Genomic DNA, 15,182 nt, shown 5'->3' on the forward strand with positions numbered 1-15,182 from the left:
GACCCCGAGGTCGCCAGCTTGAGTGCAGGCTGAGCAAAAAAAAAAAAAAGCTCACCAAAAAAAAAAAAAAAAAAAAAGCTCACCAGCTTGGACCCAAGGTTGCTGGCTCGAGCAAGGGGTTACTCGGTCTGCTGAAGGCCCATGGTCAAAGCACATATGAGAAAGCAATCAATGAACTAAGGTCTTCGCAACGAAAAACTGATGATTGATGCTTCTCATCTCTCTCCATTCCTGTCTGTTCCTATCTATCCCTCTCTCTTTCTGTCCCTGTAAAAAAATTAAAAAAAAAAAATTAAAAAAGAAAGATTTGACTTTTAAAGCCTTTATACTTATATATATATTTTCATTTATTTATTATAGAGAGAGAGTGAGAGAGTGAGAGTGTGAGAGTGAGAGAGTGAGAGAGAGAGAGAGAGAGGAGCAGGAAGCATCAACTCCCATATGTGCCTTGACCAGACAAGTGTAGGGTTTTGAATCGGTGACCTCGGCATTCCAGGTCAACGCTTTATCCATAGTGCCACCACAGGTCAGGCCTATTTACTATATTTTAAAAAAAAACAGATGAAACTTTTTAAAAAGGAATTCTCACAATTTAATGACCTTTTCTAATTAAGTTGAAATTTATAGAATGCATCCCTCAAAATTTCTTTTAAAAGGAATTTAATCCACAAGCCAGAAAGACCATATTAAGTAAAAAAAATGGATTTCAGATGGTACTGCTAACAAAGGATAGCTATCAATAACAGTTCTCATCAGTTAGCTTAGCCAATAGGAAAAGCATACTTTTATAGTTTTAGTTTTTATATCCACTGATCTTAGTCACATTAACATTAATGCCCACCAATTACTACTATAGAGAAAAAACAAATAGTGATAATGAATCAGTATCATTTATGAAGGGTTGTGCTTCTTACAACAAAAAAGAACTAAAACACATAGTTCCTTAAAAAGTCACGCCGCAACTTTTTCCAAAATAAAACAAATAGAAAAATTATATGCAGGTTTTCCTCTGGAAGTTCTGGCTATCTCCTACACTTAGAGGAATATAAACAATTATCTTACTTGGTTGTTAAAGTATGAAATAAAATTTTCATGAGCTGTAATGTAATGGTAATATAGTGCTTTCAAAAATAAATCCATGCATATTTCTGGTAATCTAGTATGTTTGAAATTAAAATGTTTTCATCTGTATTATAATTTTAAAAAATTTCTCCAGATAAGAAAGACCAAATAAAAGAAAAAGAAAATGGTGAGCAATAGAAAGTATGATAGAAGCCAAAAAAAGCAGGAAAGGATACTAAGTGGAAGAATCAACAAACTCCGTCAGCTGAAAGGCTCCAGGTATTATGCACATGTGAAATATGGTATCTCCTTTCCATTTCAGCATAAGGTAAACCAAAGTGCATCTGGGCTAATTTAAAATTTTACTCATTTCCCTTTGGGTTTACAACTTTGGTATTTTTTTTTAGAGCAACAAAGATTTTTTATTTTTACAGTATGACATATAAAATCTTTAAAATAGTCTGTGAATTTTCAAATAAATTTAATGTCTCCGTATGTCTTTTATTACTACACAGTCTTAGCGTCTGAATATTTTCACATTTCTGCAGCATGTGCTTTGTAAATAAAGCTTGTTTTTTCTTTTTAAGTGAGAAAAGGAAAGATAGAGAGACAGACTCCCACATGCACTGTGACTGGGATCCACCCGGCAACCCCAGCTGGGGTTGATGCTTGAATCAACCAAACTATCCTTAGTGCCCGGGGCCAAGGCCTGTAAGAGGGGAAGAGAGAGAGAAAGGGGAGGGGACGACAGAGGGGAGGGGAAGAGAAGCAGATGGTTGCTTCTCATGTGTGTCCTTTCCGGGGACTGAACCCTGGACACCACATGCTGGGCCAGCACTCTCTCCACTGAGCAAACTGGCTAGGGCTGAATGAAGCTTGTTTTAATATTCTACCTGTGCAGGCGAGTTATCATCACCTTGCTTCTTCTTTTTCTTCTTTTTCTTTTTAGACTTCCCAACTGAAAGAGCACCTTCTCCCTTTTCTTTATCATCATCTGAAATCTAATGTTAAAAGTGAAAGTGTTAAAATGAACCAACTGGTTAAGTTTTCATTACTCAAACAGTACTATAAAATAATTTCACTTATTAGGTTTAGTCTTTATCTTCTAAATACAAAGTAAGAATTAGCAATAAGCATTAACACTAATCTAAAATGACATGCTTAAAAAAATAGATTAAACTCCATTCTCCAATTTTCTACGATTGACCAGGTTTTCTTACTTCTTTCATCACTTACTATAAGATCAATTAAAGAGCTGTACAAATCTTGGTTTTTAAACTTATTGGATAGGTAACTTTTACTTCAGAGTTTAAATGCAGAACTATTTCCATTAAAACTGAATTTGACCCTGTTAAGAGAATGACAAGCTAAAGAGGGGGAGGAAATATTTGCAAACCATGTATCCACCAAGGACTTGTATCTACCAGGGGTCTCCAAACTTTTTACACAGGGGGCCAGTTCACTGTCCCTCAGACCATTGGAGGGCTGCCAAATACAGTGGTCCTCTCACTGACCACCAATGAAAGAGGTGCCTCTTCTAGAAGTGCAGTGGGGGCTGGATATTGCGGCCTGCGGGCCGTAGTTTGGGGACGCCTGATCTAGACTATATAAAGAACACTCAAAATTGAACAGTAAAAAAACTAACAATCCAATTAGAAAATGTGTAAAAGACATTTCATAAAAGAAGACAGATGGCAAAGCAGCATATGGAAAGATGTCCAGTATCACTGGCCATTAGGGAAATGTACACTAAAACCATGAGTTATCACTACGTGTATCAGAATGGCTAAAATAAAAAAAAAGTGTTAACATCAAGTGCAGGAAAACTATTATCACTCATGCATTCCCAGTGGGAATATAAAGAGATATAGCCACTCTGGAATACAGGCAGTTTCTTAAAATATTAACTATGCAACTACCACACAGCCCACACATTGCAGTCCTAGGCAATTATCCCAGAGAAATGAAAACTTATGTTTGCATAAAAACTTGTTCATGAATGTGTACAGCAGCTTTATTCATAACAGCCTCAGACAACCCAAATGTTCTTCAACAGCAGAATAGTTAAATACAGACATACCTCAGAGTTACTGCAGAGTCAGTCCCAGACCACCAATATTAAGCAAGTATGGCAATAAAGTAAGTTGTAATCTTTTTTGCTGGTGGAGGGTCTTGCCTTCAATTTGTAAAGAAACAAAGCATCTGTGAAGCACAGTAAAGCGAAGTGCAGTAACAGGAGGTATGCCTGCAGACTGAGGTATATCAGACCATGGACTACTATTCAAAAGTAAAAAAGAACCAACTAATGATACATACAAGGAGGATGAATCTCTAAAATAGAAAAACAGTATCAAAAGGTTACATACTATAATTCTTTTCACTGAACATTCTTTTTTTTTCCCCTGAAGTTAGAAGCAGGGAGGCAGTCAGACCGACTCCCCCATGCGCCTGACAGGGATCCACCTGACATTGCTCTGTTGTAGCTGGAGCCATTCTAGCCCTGAGGTGGAGGCCATGGAGCCATCCTCAGTACCTGGGCCAACTTTGTTCTAGTGGAGTCTTGGCTGCGGGAGGGGAAGAGAGAGAGAGAGGAAGGAGTGGGGGAAGGGTGGGGAAGCAGATGGGCATTTCTCCTGTGTGCCCTGGCTGGGAATCAAACCCAGGACTTCCACACGCCGGGCCGATGCTCTACTGCTGAGCCAACCTGCCAGGGCCTTCATTGAACATTATTGAAATAACAGAATTATATGGACAGAGAACAGATTACTTACTGGTTGCTATGAGTTTAAAAGGGGGAGGGATGGAGGGAAGAGAAACGACCATTAAAAAAAAAAAAAAAAAAAAAAAAGAAGCAACACGAGGGATCCTTGCAGTGATGGAAATTGTATTTTGATTATATTAACATCCGTAGCCTGACCGGGCAGTGGCGCAGTGGATAGTGTCGGACTGGGATGTGGAGGACCCAGGTTCGAGACCCCAAGGTCATCAGCTTGAGTGCGGGCTCATCTGGTTTGAGCAAAGCTTACCAGCTAGAACCCAAGGTCGCTGGCTCGAGCAAGGAGTTACTCAGTCTGCTGAAGGCCCGCGGTCAAGGCACATATGAGAAAGCAATCAATGAACAACTAAGGCAGGGGTCGGGAACCTATGGCTTGTGAGTCAGATGTGGCTCTTTTGATAGCTGCATCTGGCTTGCAGACAAATCTTTAATAATAATTAAAAAAAACATTAAAAATATAAAACACTCTTATGTATTACAATCCATTCGTTTCCTACAACCATGTTCATGGTTGTGAGTAGCTGGCGCCAATCACAGCTGTCCTCCAGGACAACATCAAATTTTTATTGGATAATGTATAATGTACACAGGTCGTTGTATGGCTCTCATGGAATTACATTTTAAAATATGTGGCGTTCATGGCTCTCAGCCAAAAAGGTTCCCAACCCCTGAACTAAGGTGTCACAATGAAAAACTGATGATTGATGCTTCTCATCTCTCTCCCTTCCTGTCTGACCCTATCTATCCCTCTCTCTGACTCTCTGTCTCTATAAAAAAACAAAAACAAAACAAAAAACAAACAAACATAAAAACACATCTATATCCTGGTTGTGATACTGTACTCTAGTTTTCAAGCTGTTACCACTGAGGGACACTGGGTAAAGGGTGAAAGTGACTTTCTAATCATCTAAAAATAAAAGGCTTGATTAAAAAATAGAATCTGTGCCTGACCAGTGATGGCACAGTGGATAGAGTGTCAACCAAGGGTGCTGAGGTCCCAGGTTTGAAACCCTGAGGTTGTCAGCTTGAGACTAGGATCATCGACACGATCCCACGGTGGCTGGCTTGGAGCTCAAGGTCACTGGCTCGGCTGGACCTCCCCACCCCCACCCCATGAAGGCAGGCATGAGAAGCAATCAACAAACAACTAAAGTGCCACAACTATGAGTTGATGCTTCTCATCTCTCTCCCTTCCTGTTTCTCTTGCTAAAAACAAAACAAAACAAAACAAAACTTGAGAATTTCATTAAGAACTTTGTATGACAGAAACAGTGAGTGAATTAGGCCTGCTAAATTAGTATTATTTGTATTGAGAATCTTTCTTCACACATAACAGAGTTGAATTTTTTATGGAAAAATGCTTTTTGCTTATTCTGCACAAGTTACAGGCAAGATTTCTAGACTATCCTTCTAGGAAGAGATGATATGGGTAACCACTATTTCTCTGCTCAGCACCATGGTCATAAGGATGATTTTGTAGGTCTCATGAACCAACAAATAGTTCACAAAAATTATTAGTAGAAAAACAAAACAAAACAAAATGCTGCATAACTTAGCTAACTATAATCCAACCATAAGAGGAATGTCGTTCTGTATGGCAAAACACTGCTTTTGTTCATGGGAAAAAGGCAGAAACAACTCCGTAACATTTTTTTTTAACTCAGATATTCTGAAAAATTTAAAATTACTTTATATCTCTTCTCAATTCCATTCCCATACTACCTTTTTTTTTTCTTTCATTTTTCTGAAGCTGGAAACGGGGAGGCAGTCAGACAGACTCCTGCATGCGCCTGACCGGGATCCACCCGGCATGCCCACCAGGGGGCGATGCTCTGCCCATCCAGGGCATCACTCTGTTGCGACCAGAGCTGGTCTAGCGCCTGAGGCAGAGGCCATGGAGCCATCCCCAGCGCCCGGGCCAACTTTGCTCCAATGGAGCCTTGGCTGTGGGAGGGGAAGAGAGAGACAGAGAGGAAGGAGAGGGGGAGGGGTGGAGAAGCAGATGGGCACTTCTCCTGTTTGCCCTGGCCGGGAATCGAACCTGGGGCTCCTGCACGCCAGGCTGACGCTCTACCGCTGAGTCAACTGGCCAGGGCCCCATACTACCTTTGTAGAGGTAACATTATGAATTTCTTTTGTGTTCACCCAATCAATTTTTCTATAAATATATGTATCTCCCCACACATAAAATCTGCATAAATGGCATCACTATTGTATCTTTCTATAATTTGCTCTTTATCATTCTTTGACATTCTAGTCATATTGAAATATTAAGGTTGCTTTATTTAATTTAAAAAATGTGTTTAATATGACATTGTACAAACATCACATTTTTTTTTTTTTTTGTATTTTTCCGAAGCTGGAAACGGGGAGGCAGTCAGACAGACTCCCGCATGCGCCCGACCGGGATCCACCTGGCATGCCCACCAGGGGGCGATGCTCTGCCCATCTTGGGGCGTCGCTCTGCCGCAATCAGAGCCATTCTAGCGCCTGAGGCAGAGGCCACAGAGCCATCCTCAGCGCTAGGGCAAACTTTGCTCCAGTGGAGCCTTGGCTGTGGGAGGGGAAGAGAGAGACAGAGAGGAAGGAGAGGGGGAGGGGTGGAGAAGCAGATGGGTGCTTCTCCTGTGTGCCCTGGCAGGGAATCGAACCCGGGACTCCTGCACGCCAGGCCGACGCTTTACCACTGAGCCAACTGGCCAGAGCCCAAACATCATATTTTATTTATCTTTTCCCCAACTAATGGGCATTTAGATGGCATACAATTTTTACTTAGAAATGTAAAAAATGACTTCTGAGTATACTCAGAAAAAGACCTGCTATGATATATGATAGTCTATTCAGTGGTTCCACTGTTAAATTCTGATCAACAGGCACTGGGGAAGTTACAGTTAGAGAATCAGACTTTTAGTTGTATGCTCCCTAAACATTCAATAAATACAGAATGATCAGTGTGTGCTAAGGTGCTATACTGGGAAACTTTTTTTTTTTTTTTTAAAGTAGACTATTAAAAAATTTTTTTTTAAAGATTTTTTATTCATTTGAGAGAGAGAGAGAAGGAGGGGGAGGAGCAGGAAGCATCAACTCCCATAGGTGCCTTGACCAGGCAAGCCCAGGGTTTCAAACTGGCGACCTTAGCATTCTAGGTTGATGCTTTTTCCACTGCGCCACCACAGGTCAGGCCAAGTTAGACTATTTTTTAGAGCAGTTTTAGGTTCACAACAAAATTGAGCAGAAGGCACATATTTCCATATACCACCTGCCCTCACACATGCAGACTCCCCAGTTATCAACATCCCCTTCAAAGTAGCACATGTGTTACAACAGATGAACCTACAATACACTGACATGTCATAATCACTCAACACCCACGCTTCGTGTTGTACACTCAATGGGTTAGGACAAACCATAGTGACATGGATCCACCATTACAGTATCATACGAAATAGTTTCACTGTCCTAAATACCCTCTGTGCTCTGCCCATTCACCCCTTCCCCCCAGGTTTTGGCAATTCCAGGAAGCTTTCGTGATCTGAAACTCACATTTACCCCCTCAGACTTGCATTTTACCTGGAAACTATCTCTTTCTACATTTATTTAGACCCTTAGTAGTAAATTCCATTAGGACCTCTCGTTCTCTGGTCCCTGAAGATGAGAGGTACTACATCCAATTAAAGGCCAAACCAAATCCACTTGTATCTAAGGTTCCCTCACTCCTATTGTTAGGATCTTATTCTATTAGTCAAATCTTTCTCATTTATATTTAACTTTTTCTTTATTCAAGATCCTTTCCCGCCTGACCAGATGGTGGCGCAGTGGATACAGCGTCGGACTGGGATGCGGAGGACCCAGGTTCGAGACCCCAAGGTAGCCAGCTTAAGCGCAGGCTCATCTGGCTTGAGCAAAAAAGCTCACCAGCTTGGACCCAAGGTCGCTGGCTCGAGCAAGGGGTTACTCGGTCTGTTGAAGGCCCACAGTCAAGGCACATATGAGAAAGCAATCAATGAACAACTGAGGTGTCGCCAACGAAAAACTGATGATTGATGCTTGTCATCTCTCTCCGTTCCTATCTGTCCTTCTCTCTGTCCTTTTTGTCTACAAATATGTTAAAGGAGTAGGCAAATTACAAATTTTGCCCAATGCCAGTTTTTGTAAATAAAGTTAACTTCTGTACTGCCTATGGCCACTTTTGCACTAGTGTATGGCTCTTTATTAAAATGTTTGCCGACCCACGCACACTAAAATCTCTCCTAACATTAAAATACAAAATCCTGCCTGACCAGGCGGTGGTGCAGTGGATAGAGCATCGGACTGGGATGCAGAGGACCCGGGTTCGAGACCCCTGAGGTCGCCAGCCTGAGCGCGGGCTCATCTGGTTTGAGCAAAAAGCCCACCAGCTTGAACCCAAAGATCGCTGGCTCCAGCAAGGGGTTACTTGGTCTGCTGAAGGCCCACGGTCAAGGCACATATGAGAAAGCAATCAATGAACAACTAAGGTGTCGCAACGAAAAACTGATGGTTGATGCTTCTCATCTCTCTCTGTTCCTGTCTGTCTATCCCTCTGACTCACACTCTGTCTCTGTGAAAAATAAATTAAAAAAAAAAAACACACCAAAATCCTCCCAACAAAATCCTTCTGATACCAGTTTGCTGTTGTCCACTACCTCCTCTCCATTCCTATCCAAACTTACTTAAAAATCTTATACAGTACTTGTTATTACTATTTCTAATCCTCGTTTACTCAATTCACTGCAATATGGCTACTACTCCAAGATTTTCAATAAACTTTTTTAAATTACGTACCAGAAAGCAAATAGCTCAGATGCTGTGATTCAGAACTGTCCTTCCTCAGTCTCTTTCACAGACCTTTCTATCTCCTCGAAATAAGGAGTTCCCCAGATTTCTAGGCTCATTCCATACAACTATTTAACTCTAGATTTTTCATAGATTCACTTACATTCAAAACTTTTATCCACCATGTAGTAATAATTTTGAAATACAGGTCTTTCCCCCGAGCTTTAACATGGTATGGCCAACTTCTCTTAGGCACAACTACAGAACACCCCACATTTAACACACCTGAAACTGAAGCAACCATCTTTTCTCCAATTAATTAGCTCTGGTTTCTATATTCTTTCTATTGGGAGCACCACTGCCACCTTCCCAGTTATCCAAAGCTACAAATCCTAGAAAGAGTTTTTTCTCCATTCAACTCTTATTCATATGCTCTGCTGTCTTGACTTCAATTTATTTTCAAATCTGTCCTCTATTCCATATATCATTCTTATCACTGCTGTCTGGGATTACTAAGCAACCTCTAAATTGATCTACCTGCCTTTAGTCACATATACCTCCATTCCTTTTTCCTACATGGATTGTCATAGTAGCCAACCAAACCAAATTACAATAAACAAACAACATGTTAGCTTAACATTTTTCCATTATTTACAGGATAACACCAAAGGTTTAAAACATGACATACAAAGACTTCTAGAATCCAGTCCCTGCCTCCCTTTCCAATCTCATCTCTGATAATGCTTTTTGTCACATTCTGCTTTTTTTCTAGTATGCCTTTGCTAAAATTCCCAAGTGCTTCCAGAATAACCAACACACACAGAGTAATGTTACTTTTGTCTGTTGATGTGCCCTCTTCTTTCTCTCCTAACTAGACTGCAGGCTCCTTAAAGACAGTAATTGTGTCTTATTGCTAGATGCTCAATTAATGTTTGTAGTATATTAATGGTCCTATTATCTTCAGAGCCTCTTTGGCTTTTCACCCTTATTCCTAAAACCAAACAGTAGCAAAATTTAATCAGTGCCTCTGTGTCTCCTGTAAATACCACTTCCGTTTATTTTTCTAAGCTATTGACTTAGTTCCTTATCTTCCATCCTGATTCATGGATGGTTTTTTTAATGCTTACCCTAAAAAGTACAAAATAGCCTCCAAAACAGGTCTTCCTATCTTTCTGCTATATCTAGCCTAATTTTTCCTAAACATAGGAAGGTATATCTCCTTTCATTTATTTATTCACTTACTGAGTGCCAAGCATGTTGCTAGAGCTACAAAAATAAAAACTTCGCGGTCCCTTTCTTTAAGGAATGCAGGCTACAAGGGGGAAGATGGACATGTAAATAACTGATCCTATCCAGCTGATTTCACACATGCGTACTATTTACTTCTTCACCGAACCTGTTATCATTTCCCTGCAGTGGTGCCTCTTTCATCATGTTCTCAGTCTTGTCTGTTGCTATGAAGCTTTCCTTAATCTTTCATTGAAAACCAACTTACTCTATTCTAAAATATATTAATAGTTGGTAGGCTACTATAATAATTCTGATGAGGACAGATCAATGTCTAATAGTGTTTTCCACGTAAAGTCCTCAATAATTTGTGGGAAAAATAACAGTGATAGAGAGAAGGCATGCAGGTAAACGATGATTGAACTAAATATGATTAGAATGCCTCTCTGAAGCAATTCTACCACTGGATATACTTATAATACAGACTGCATCCCCTAATAATTCTAATATAGTTGGGTGTAAAGAAATAAACATACCCGCCAATCCCTTTACTCACTTTTTGATCATCAGGAATTGGCTCCTGGGACTTTAGAAGTGAAGCTCTTTCTTCATCTACCCAATTCCCCCACTCTTCTGCTGGTGCATTCCAATCAGAGCTGGGATCAGCAGAAGACAGACCATCTAAAATTTAACAGTGTGAATTAGGTATCTATCATTTCTGCCAAAAACTAAAATGCAAAAACTAAAACTCCTTAGCTTGAACTAAGCTGTAATTTTAACTATTGTTCTTTTCCCCAGGCACATTTTAAAAGCTAGAAAAAACCCAGTAACATGATGGTAAAAAACAACAACCAACAACCCTTGCTCAACTTCTACTGGGCACATGATATGGCTAATTAAATGGAATGTCTCAGAAACTCCAGAAAATTTATGAATTAACTAGTAATTCCACCCTACCTACTTCCTTGTTATCTGTTTCCTGAATTTGCTCTTTTTTCACTGTTTAGGTCTAACTTGGTCTAAAACCTGGTTATTTCCATGTCCTGATTATTACGTTTGTAATGGATTATTTTCTAGAGTACAGAATTAGTCAATCTTTAATGGCAGTATCAAAATTATGCTCTTCACCTGAAATTTCTCCCTATATTCTTTCCTCTCCCCTCCTCCTGAGATTTTCAGGATTAAGTTCTTCTTCAAATTCACGAAGTCATGACAGAATACTTGACCTCTCCTTTTCACCCTCCTTTTTCTCCTCTTCAAGTGAGAGGAGGGGAGATAGAGACAGACTCTCACATGTGCCCTAACTGGGAAACTGGGATCCACCTGGCAATCCCCATCTGGGCTGATGCTTGGACCAATTGAGCTATCCTCAACACCCAGGGCCACACTCCAACCAATTGAGCCACTAGTAGCGAGAGGGGAAGAGAAAGAAGAGGGAAGAGGAAGGGGAAGAAAAGCAAATGGTTGCTTCTCATGTGTGCCCTGACCAGAGACTGAACCTGGGACATCATGATGGGCTGACAGTATCCACTGAGCAACCAGCCAAGGCCCTCTCCTCTTTTAATACTTGTATCTTCATTCCAAAACATGTGAGTCACTTTCAGGGCTTCTATTATCCTATTCTCATGAATAAATTTTTTTTTTTTTAATTTTTTACAGAGTCAGAGAGAGGGATAGATAGGGACAGACAGACAGGAACGGACAGAGATGAGAAGCATCAATCATCAGTTTTTCATTGTGACACCTTAGTTGTTCATTGATTTTCTCATATGTGCCTTGACCACGGGCCTTCAGCAGACCGAGTAACCCCTTGCTCGAGCCAGCGACCTTGGGTCCAAGCTGGTGAGCTTTTTGCTCAAGCAGATGAGCCTATGCTCAAGCTGGTGACCTTGGGGTCTTGAACCGGGGTCCTTCCGCATCCCAGTCCAATGCTCTATCCACTGCACCACTTCCTGGTCAGGCTCATGAATAAGTTTTTATTCTTGACTTCTAAATTCTTTTCTTTCAGTCTAGGAGGCACTAAATTTTAGCTTTGGGGAGCTATCACTGGCTTACTCTAAAAAGACAACCATTCTTTGGCTTTACCCTGATTAAATAAGTATCTTTCAAAGTTAATTCTTCCTTCCTCTTCTAGGACATTCTTGCATATATACTCCTGTAATGACGACTTATAGCCAGGTTTCATTTACACTGTTTTAAGATGAGAAAGGTTAGAATTTATTTCTAAATTAAGTCTAGAATTCTAATACTGCTTTACTAAAAAATCCAATCTTTTCCCACTAATGCCAAATGCTACTTTCATCAAGTACTAAATTCTTTCACATACACTTCAGTCCATTTTGGAATTTCTATTCTATTCTAATGATCTATTCCTGGGATAATCCATACATAATATAATTCTGTAATACATTTTAGTATCTAGGAAAACAAATATGTCAGCATTACTCTTATTTTCTTTGCTCTTCTTATTTTTCCATGTGAACTCTATTATTTTTGTTAAAAGGGGAGGTATTATAATACATCCTCATAAAGGCTTTAAAACTTATGTTTTAAAAGAATATATAACAATCTGGGTAAAACCTCACAGAAAAAAGCATAGACAAAACTGTATAATCTAAAATTTACAGCAGGAATAGACAGAAGGAAATAATACATTAACAATAAATATATCTTAGCAGTGGAATTACAGGAATTTCATCATATTAAGCACTTACTATATACTAGAACTTAAGCTAGGTAGGTACCAGAGAATAAAAATCATTATATTCATACATAATGCCTCCCACCCCCACGGATCTCAAGTCTATTCAGGGATGAAGATAGTGAAGTGTATCAGACAGAGCGATAGATTCTGTCACAGGCAGTGTAGAAAGGAAGAAGAAGGGCTAAACCACTAGAGGATAGGGAGAGACTGAAAATGTAAGCAAGAATTCATAGTCTAGTGGATGAAAAACATGGAACAAGAAATTACAAGTGCGAAATGCATTACAAAAAAGCAGTCTCTTCCTATGTTTCTGAACTGACTAACATAAGCAGGTATCCTGAGCCAGTACTACCCAGCATTAACAGGTTAAGAACATGGACCTTACAGTCAGTTTCTTATCTGAATATTGCTCTCCTACTTAATAATTATGGGATTTTTGTTAAATTTCTTTTTCTTTTCTTTTTTCTTGTGTGTGACAGAGAGAGGGACAGATAAGGACAGAGAAACAGGAAGGGAGATGAGAAGCATCAATTCTTTGTTGTGGCTCCTTACTTGTTCATGGACTGCTTTCTATTATGTGCCTTGATCAGGGGGCTACAGCAGAGCAAATGACCCCTTGTTTAAGCCAGTGACCTTTGGGCTCAAGCTAGAGACTTTGGGGTTTTGAACCTGGGTCTTCTGAGTCTCAGTTTGATCTTTTAGCCACTGTGCCACCGCCAGGGCAGGCTTGTTAAATTTCTTAACTGTAATGGGCTATATATACCAACTTCATAGGATTGTTGATGGAATTACATGAGATATATGTAATGGAGTTCATAGCAATGCAGAAAGCTTTTATTTTTTTAAACAAAGAAAAACCAGTTTCTAAGCTATCAGGCATATACAATTAATTTATTTATCATAATCCTGATAAATCTCATTAGACACATTTACAATGTCTTAATGTAGAAATCATTTTACAAATATATAGAAATCTAGTAGATGTCTAGAACCAATTGCTCATCTTATATCAAGCATTCATTAACAATACTGTTAGAAGATTTGAATGTGAAAGCTCATTGGTTTTGCCTAAACCTCACAAATAAGAAACCCAGATTTAGAAAATTGCTGTCCATGAGCAGATCTCAAAGGCCTCTTGTCATAAAAGACACTTTATTTTCTTTTATTAAGAAAATAAGTTTAGATCAGTGAATAACATATTCTCTTAACGAATATGGTGTGTGGATTGGAGATAAAAATCTAGTGAAGTACTTAGTAAAATTATTTTTTTAAAGACTTAGATGGTCATAAAGTTTGAGGATTAACTATATTATGGTTTAACTTATGTAAGAACATTAACAGAAACATAATCTCTATTGGCTTTATAAAACATTTTTAGTAATTTTTATTCTCAGTTTTTTAAAAAATTAACTAGGATCAAATAAAACTATTTTACAACAATAGCTCAATCACTAAAACCTAAAAACTGTCACCAGGAGACTTCTCAACACATAATTATTAAGATTCATGCATGGGACTAATGTGCTAATAAACTTCTTAGACATAGCTTCCTATTTTATTTTATTTTCTTAAGTGAGAGGCAGGGAGGCAGAGAGACAGACTCCCACATGTGCCCCAGCTGGGATCCACCCGGCAAACTCTCTATGGGGTGATTCTCTGCTCACCAGGAGCTGCTGCTGTTGCTCAGCAACCAAGCTATTTTAGCGCCCAAAGCAAGGCCATGGAGCCATCCTCGGCACCTGGGGCCAACCTACTCGAACCATTCAAGCCATGGCTGCAGGAGGAGAAAAGAAAGAAAGACGGGGGGGAGGGGAAGCGGTGGAGAAGCAGATGGTCGCTTCTTTTCTATGTCCTGACTGGGATTTGAACTCTGGACTTCCACACGCTGGGTTGATGCTCTGCCACTGAGCCAACCAGCCAGGGCCAGCCATAGTTTCCTTAAAACTGTATAGTTTCATTCATAGTATAGGTATCTCCATTTATAAGAGTAATTTCTTATTTCTCAAAATTCCCCCATTAGTTTGCCAATGTCTTTTCAAAGAACCATGCTAGCTTTCAATGGTAAGCAATTTTCTTCCCATTTAATTTGCTTCTGGTATAATGTTTTAAGTTTAAGCATCTCATAACAAATCTCTATTTTACCTCAGTAAGAAAACTGCAGCCTTGGCCAGGTTGCTCAGTGAATAGAGCACTGGCCTGGTATGCAGATGTCCCAGGTTCTATTTCCAGTCAGGGCACACTTGAGAAGCAACCATTTGCTTCTCTTCTTCTCCCTCTCCCCCTTCTCTCTCTCTTCCACTTTCGCAGCCAGTGACTCGACTGGTTCGAGTTGGCCTGGGCACTGAGGACAGCTCAGTTGATTTGAGCATTAGCCCCAGATGGGGGTTGCTGGGTGGATCCTGGTTTGGGTGCATGCAGTAGTCTAGCTCCCCTCCTCTCAAAAAAAAAAAAAAAAAAAAAAAAAAAAAAAAAAAAAAAAAAAGAACAAAATAGCTGTCAGATGTTTCTTGTCAGAACGTCATTCAGTTTTAACTTTAATAAAACAAGAGAGTTATATTAAAAAGATATTCTCCAGTGTTTGAACACACAATACCAATTAACCCCACAGAGCAGACTAAT

General features: G+C 39.7%; 1 protein-coding gene across 3 annotated transcripts in view; it reads right to left on the reverse strand.

Annotated features, from left to right (window-relative positions):
* Positions 1 to 15,182, reverse strand: part of MTDH (metadherin) — a 74,169-nt gene that overhangs the window by 8,039 nt on the left and 50,948 nt on the right. For all 3 annotated transcript variants that reach the window (XM_066266002.1, XM_066266004.1, XM_066266003.1), the window contains 2 exons: positions 10,416 to 10,540; positions 1,956 to 2,063 (listed from right to left, as the gene is read on the reverse strand). In XM_066266002.1, the coding sequence (XP_066122099.1) occupies positions 1,956 to 2,063; positions 10,416 to 10,540 (233 nt within the window). The remainder of the gene's footprint in view (positions 1 to 1,955; positions 2,064 to 10,415; positions 10,541 to 15,182) is intronic.

This window comes from Saccopteryx bilineata, chromosome 3 (genome assembly GCF_036850765.1).
Source record: "Saccopteryx bilineata isolate mSacBil1 chromosome 3, mSacBil1_pri_phased_curated, whole genome shotgun sequence".
Classification (NCBI taxonomy): domain Eukaryota; kingdom Metazoa; phylum Chordata; class Mammalia; order Chiroptera; family Emballonuridae; genus Saccopteryx; species Saccopteryx bilineata.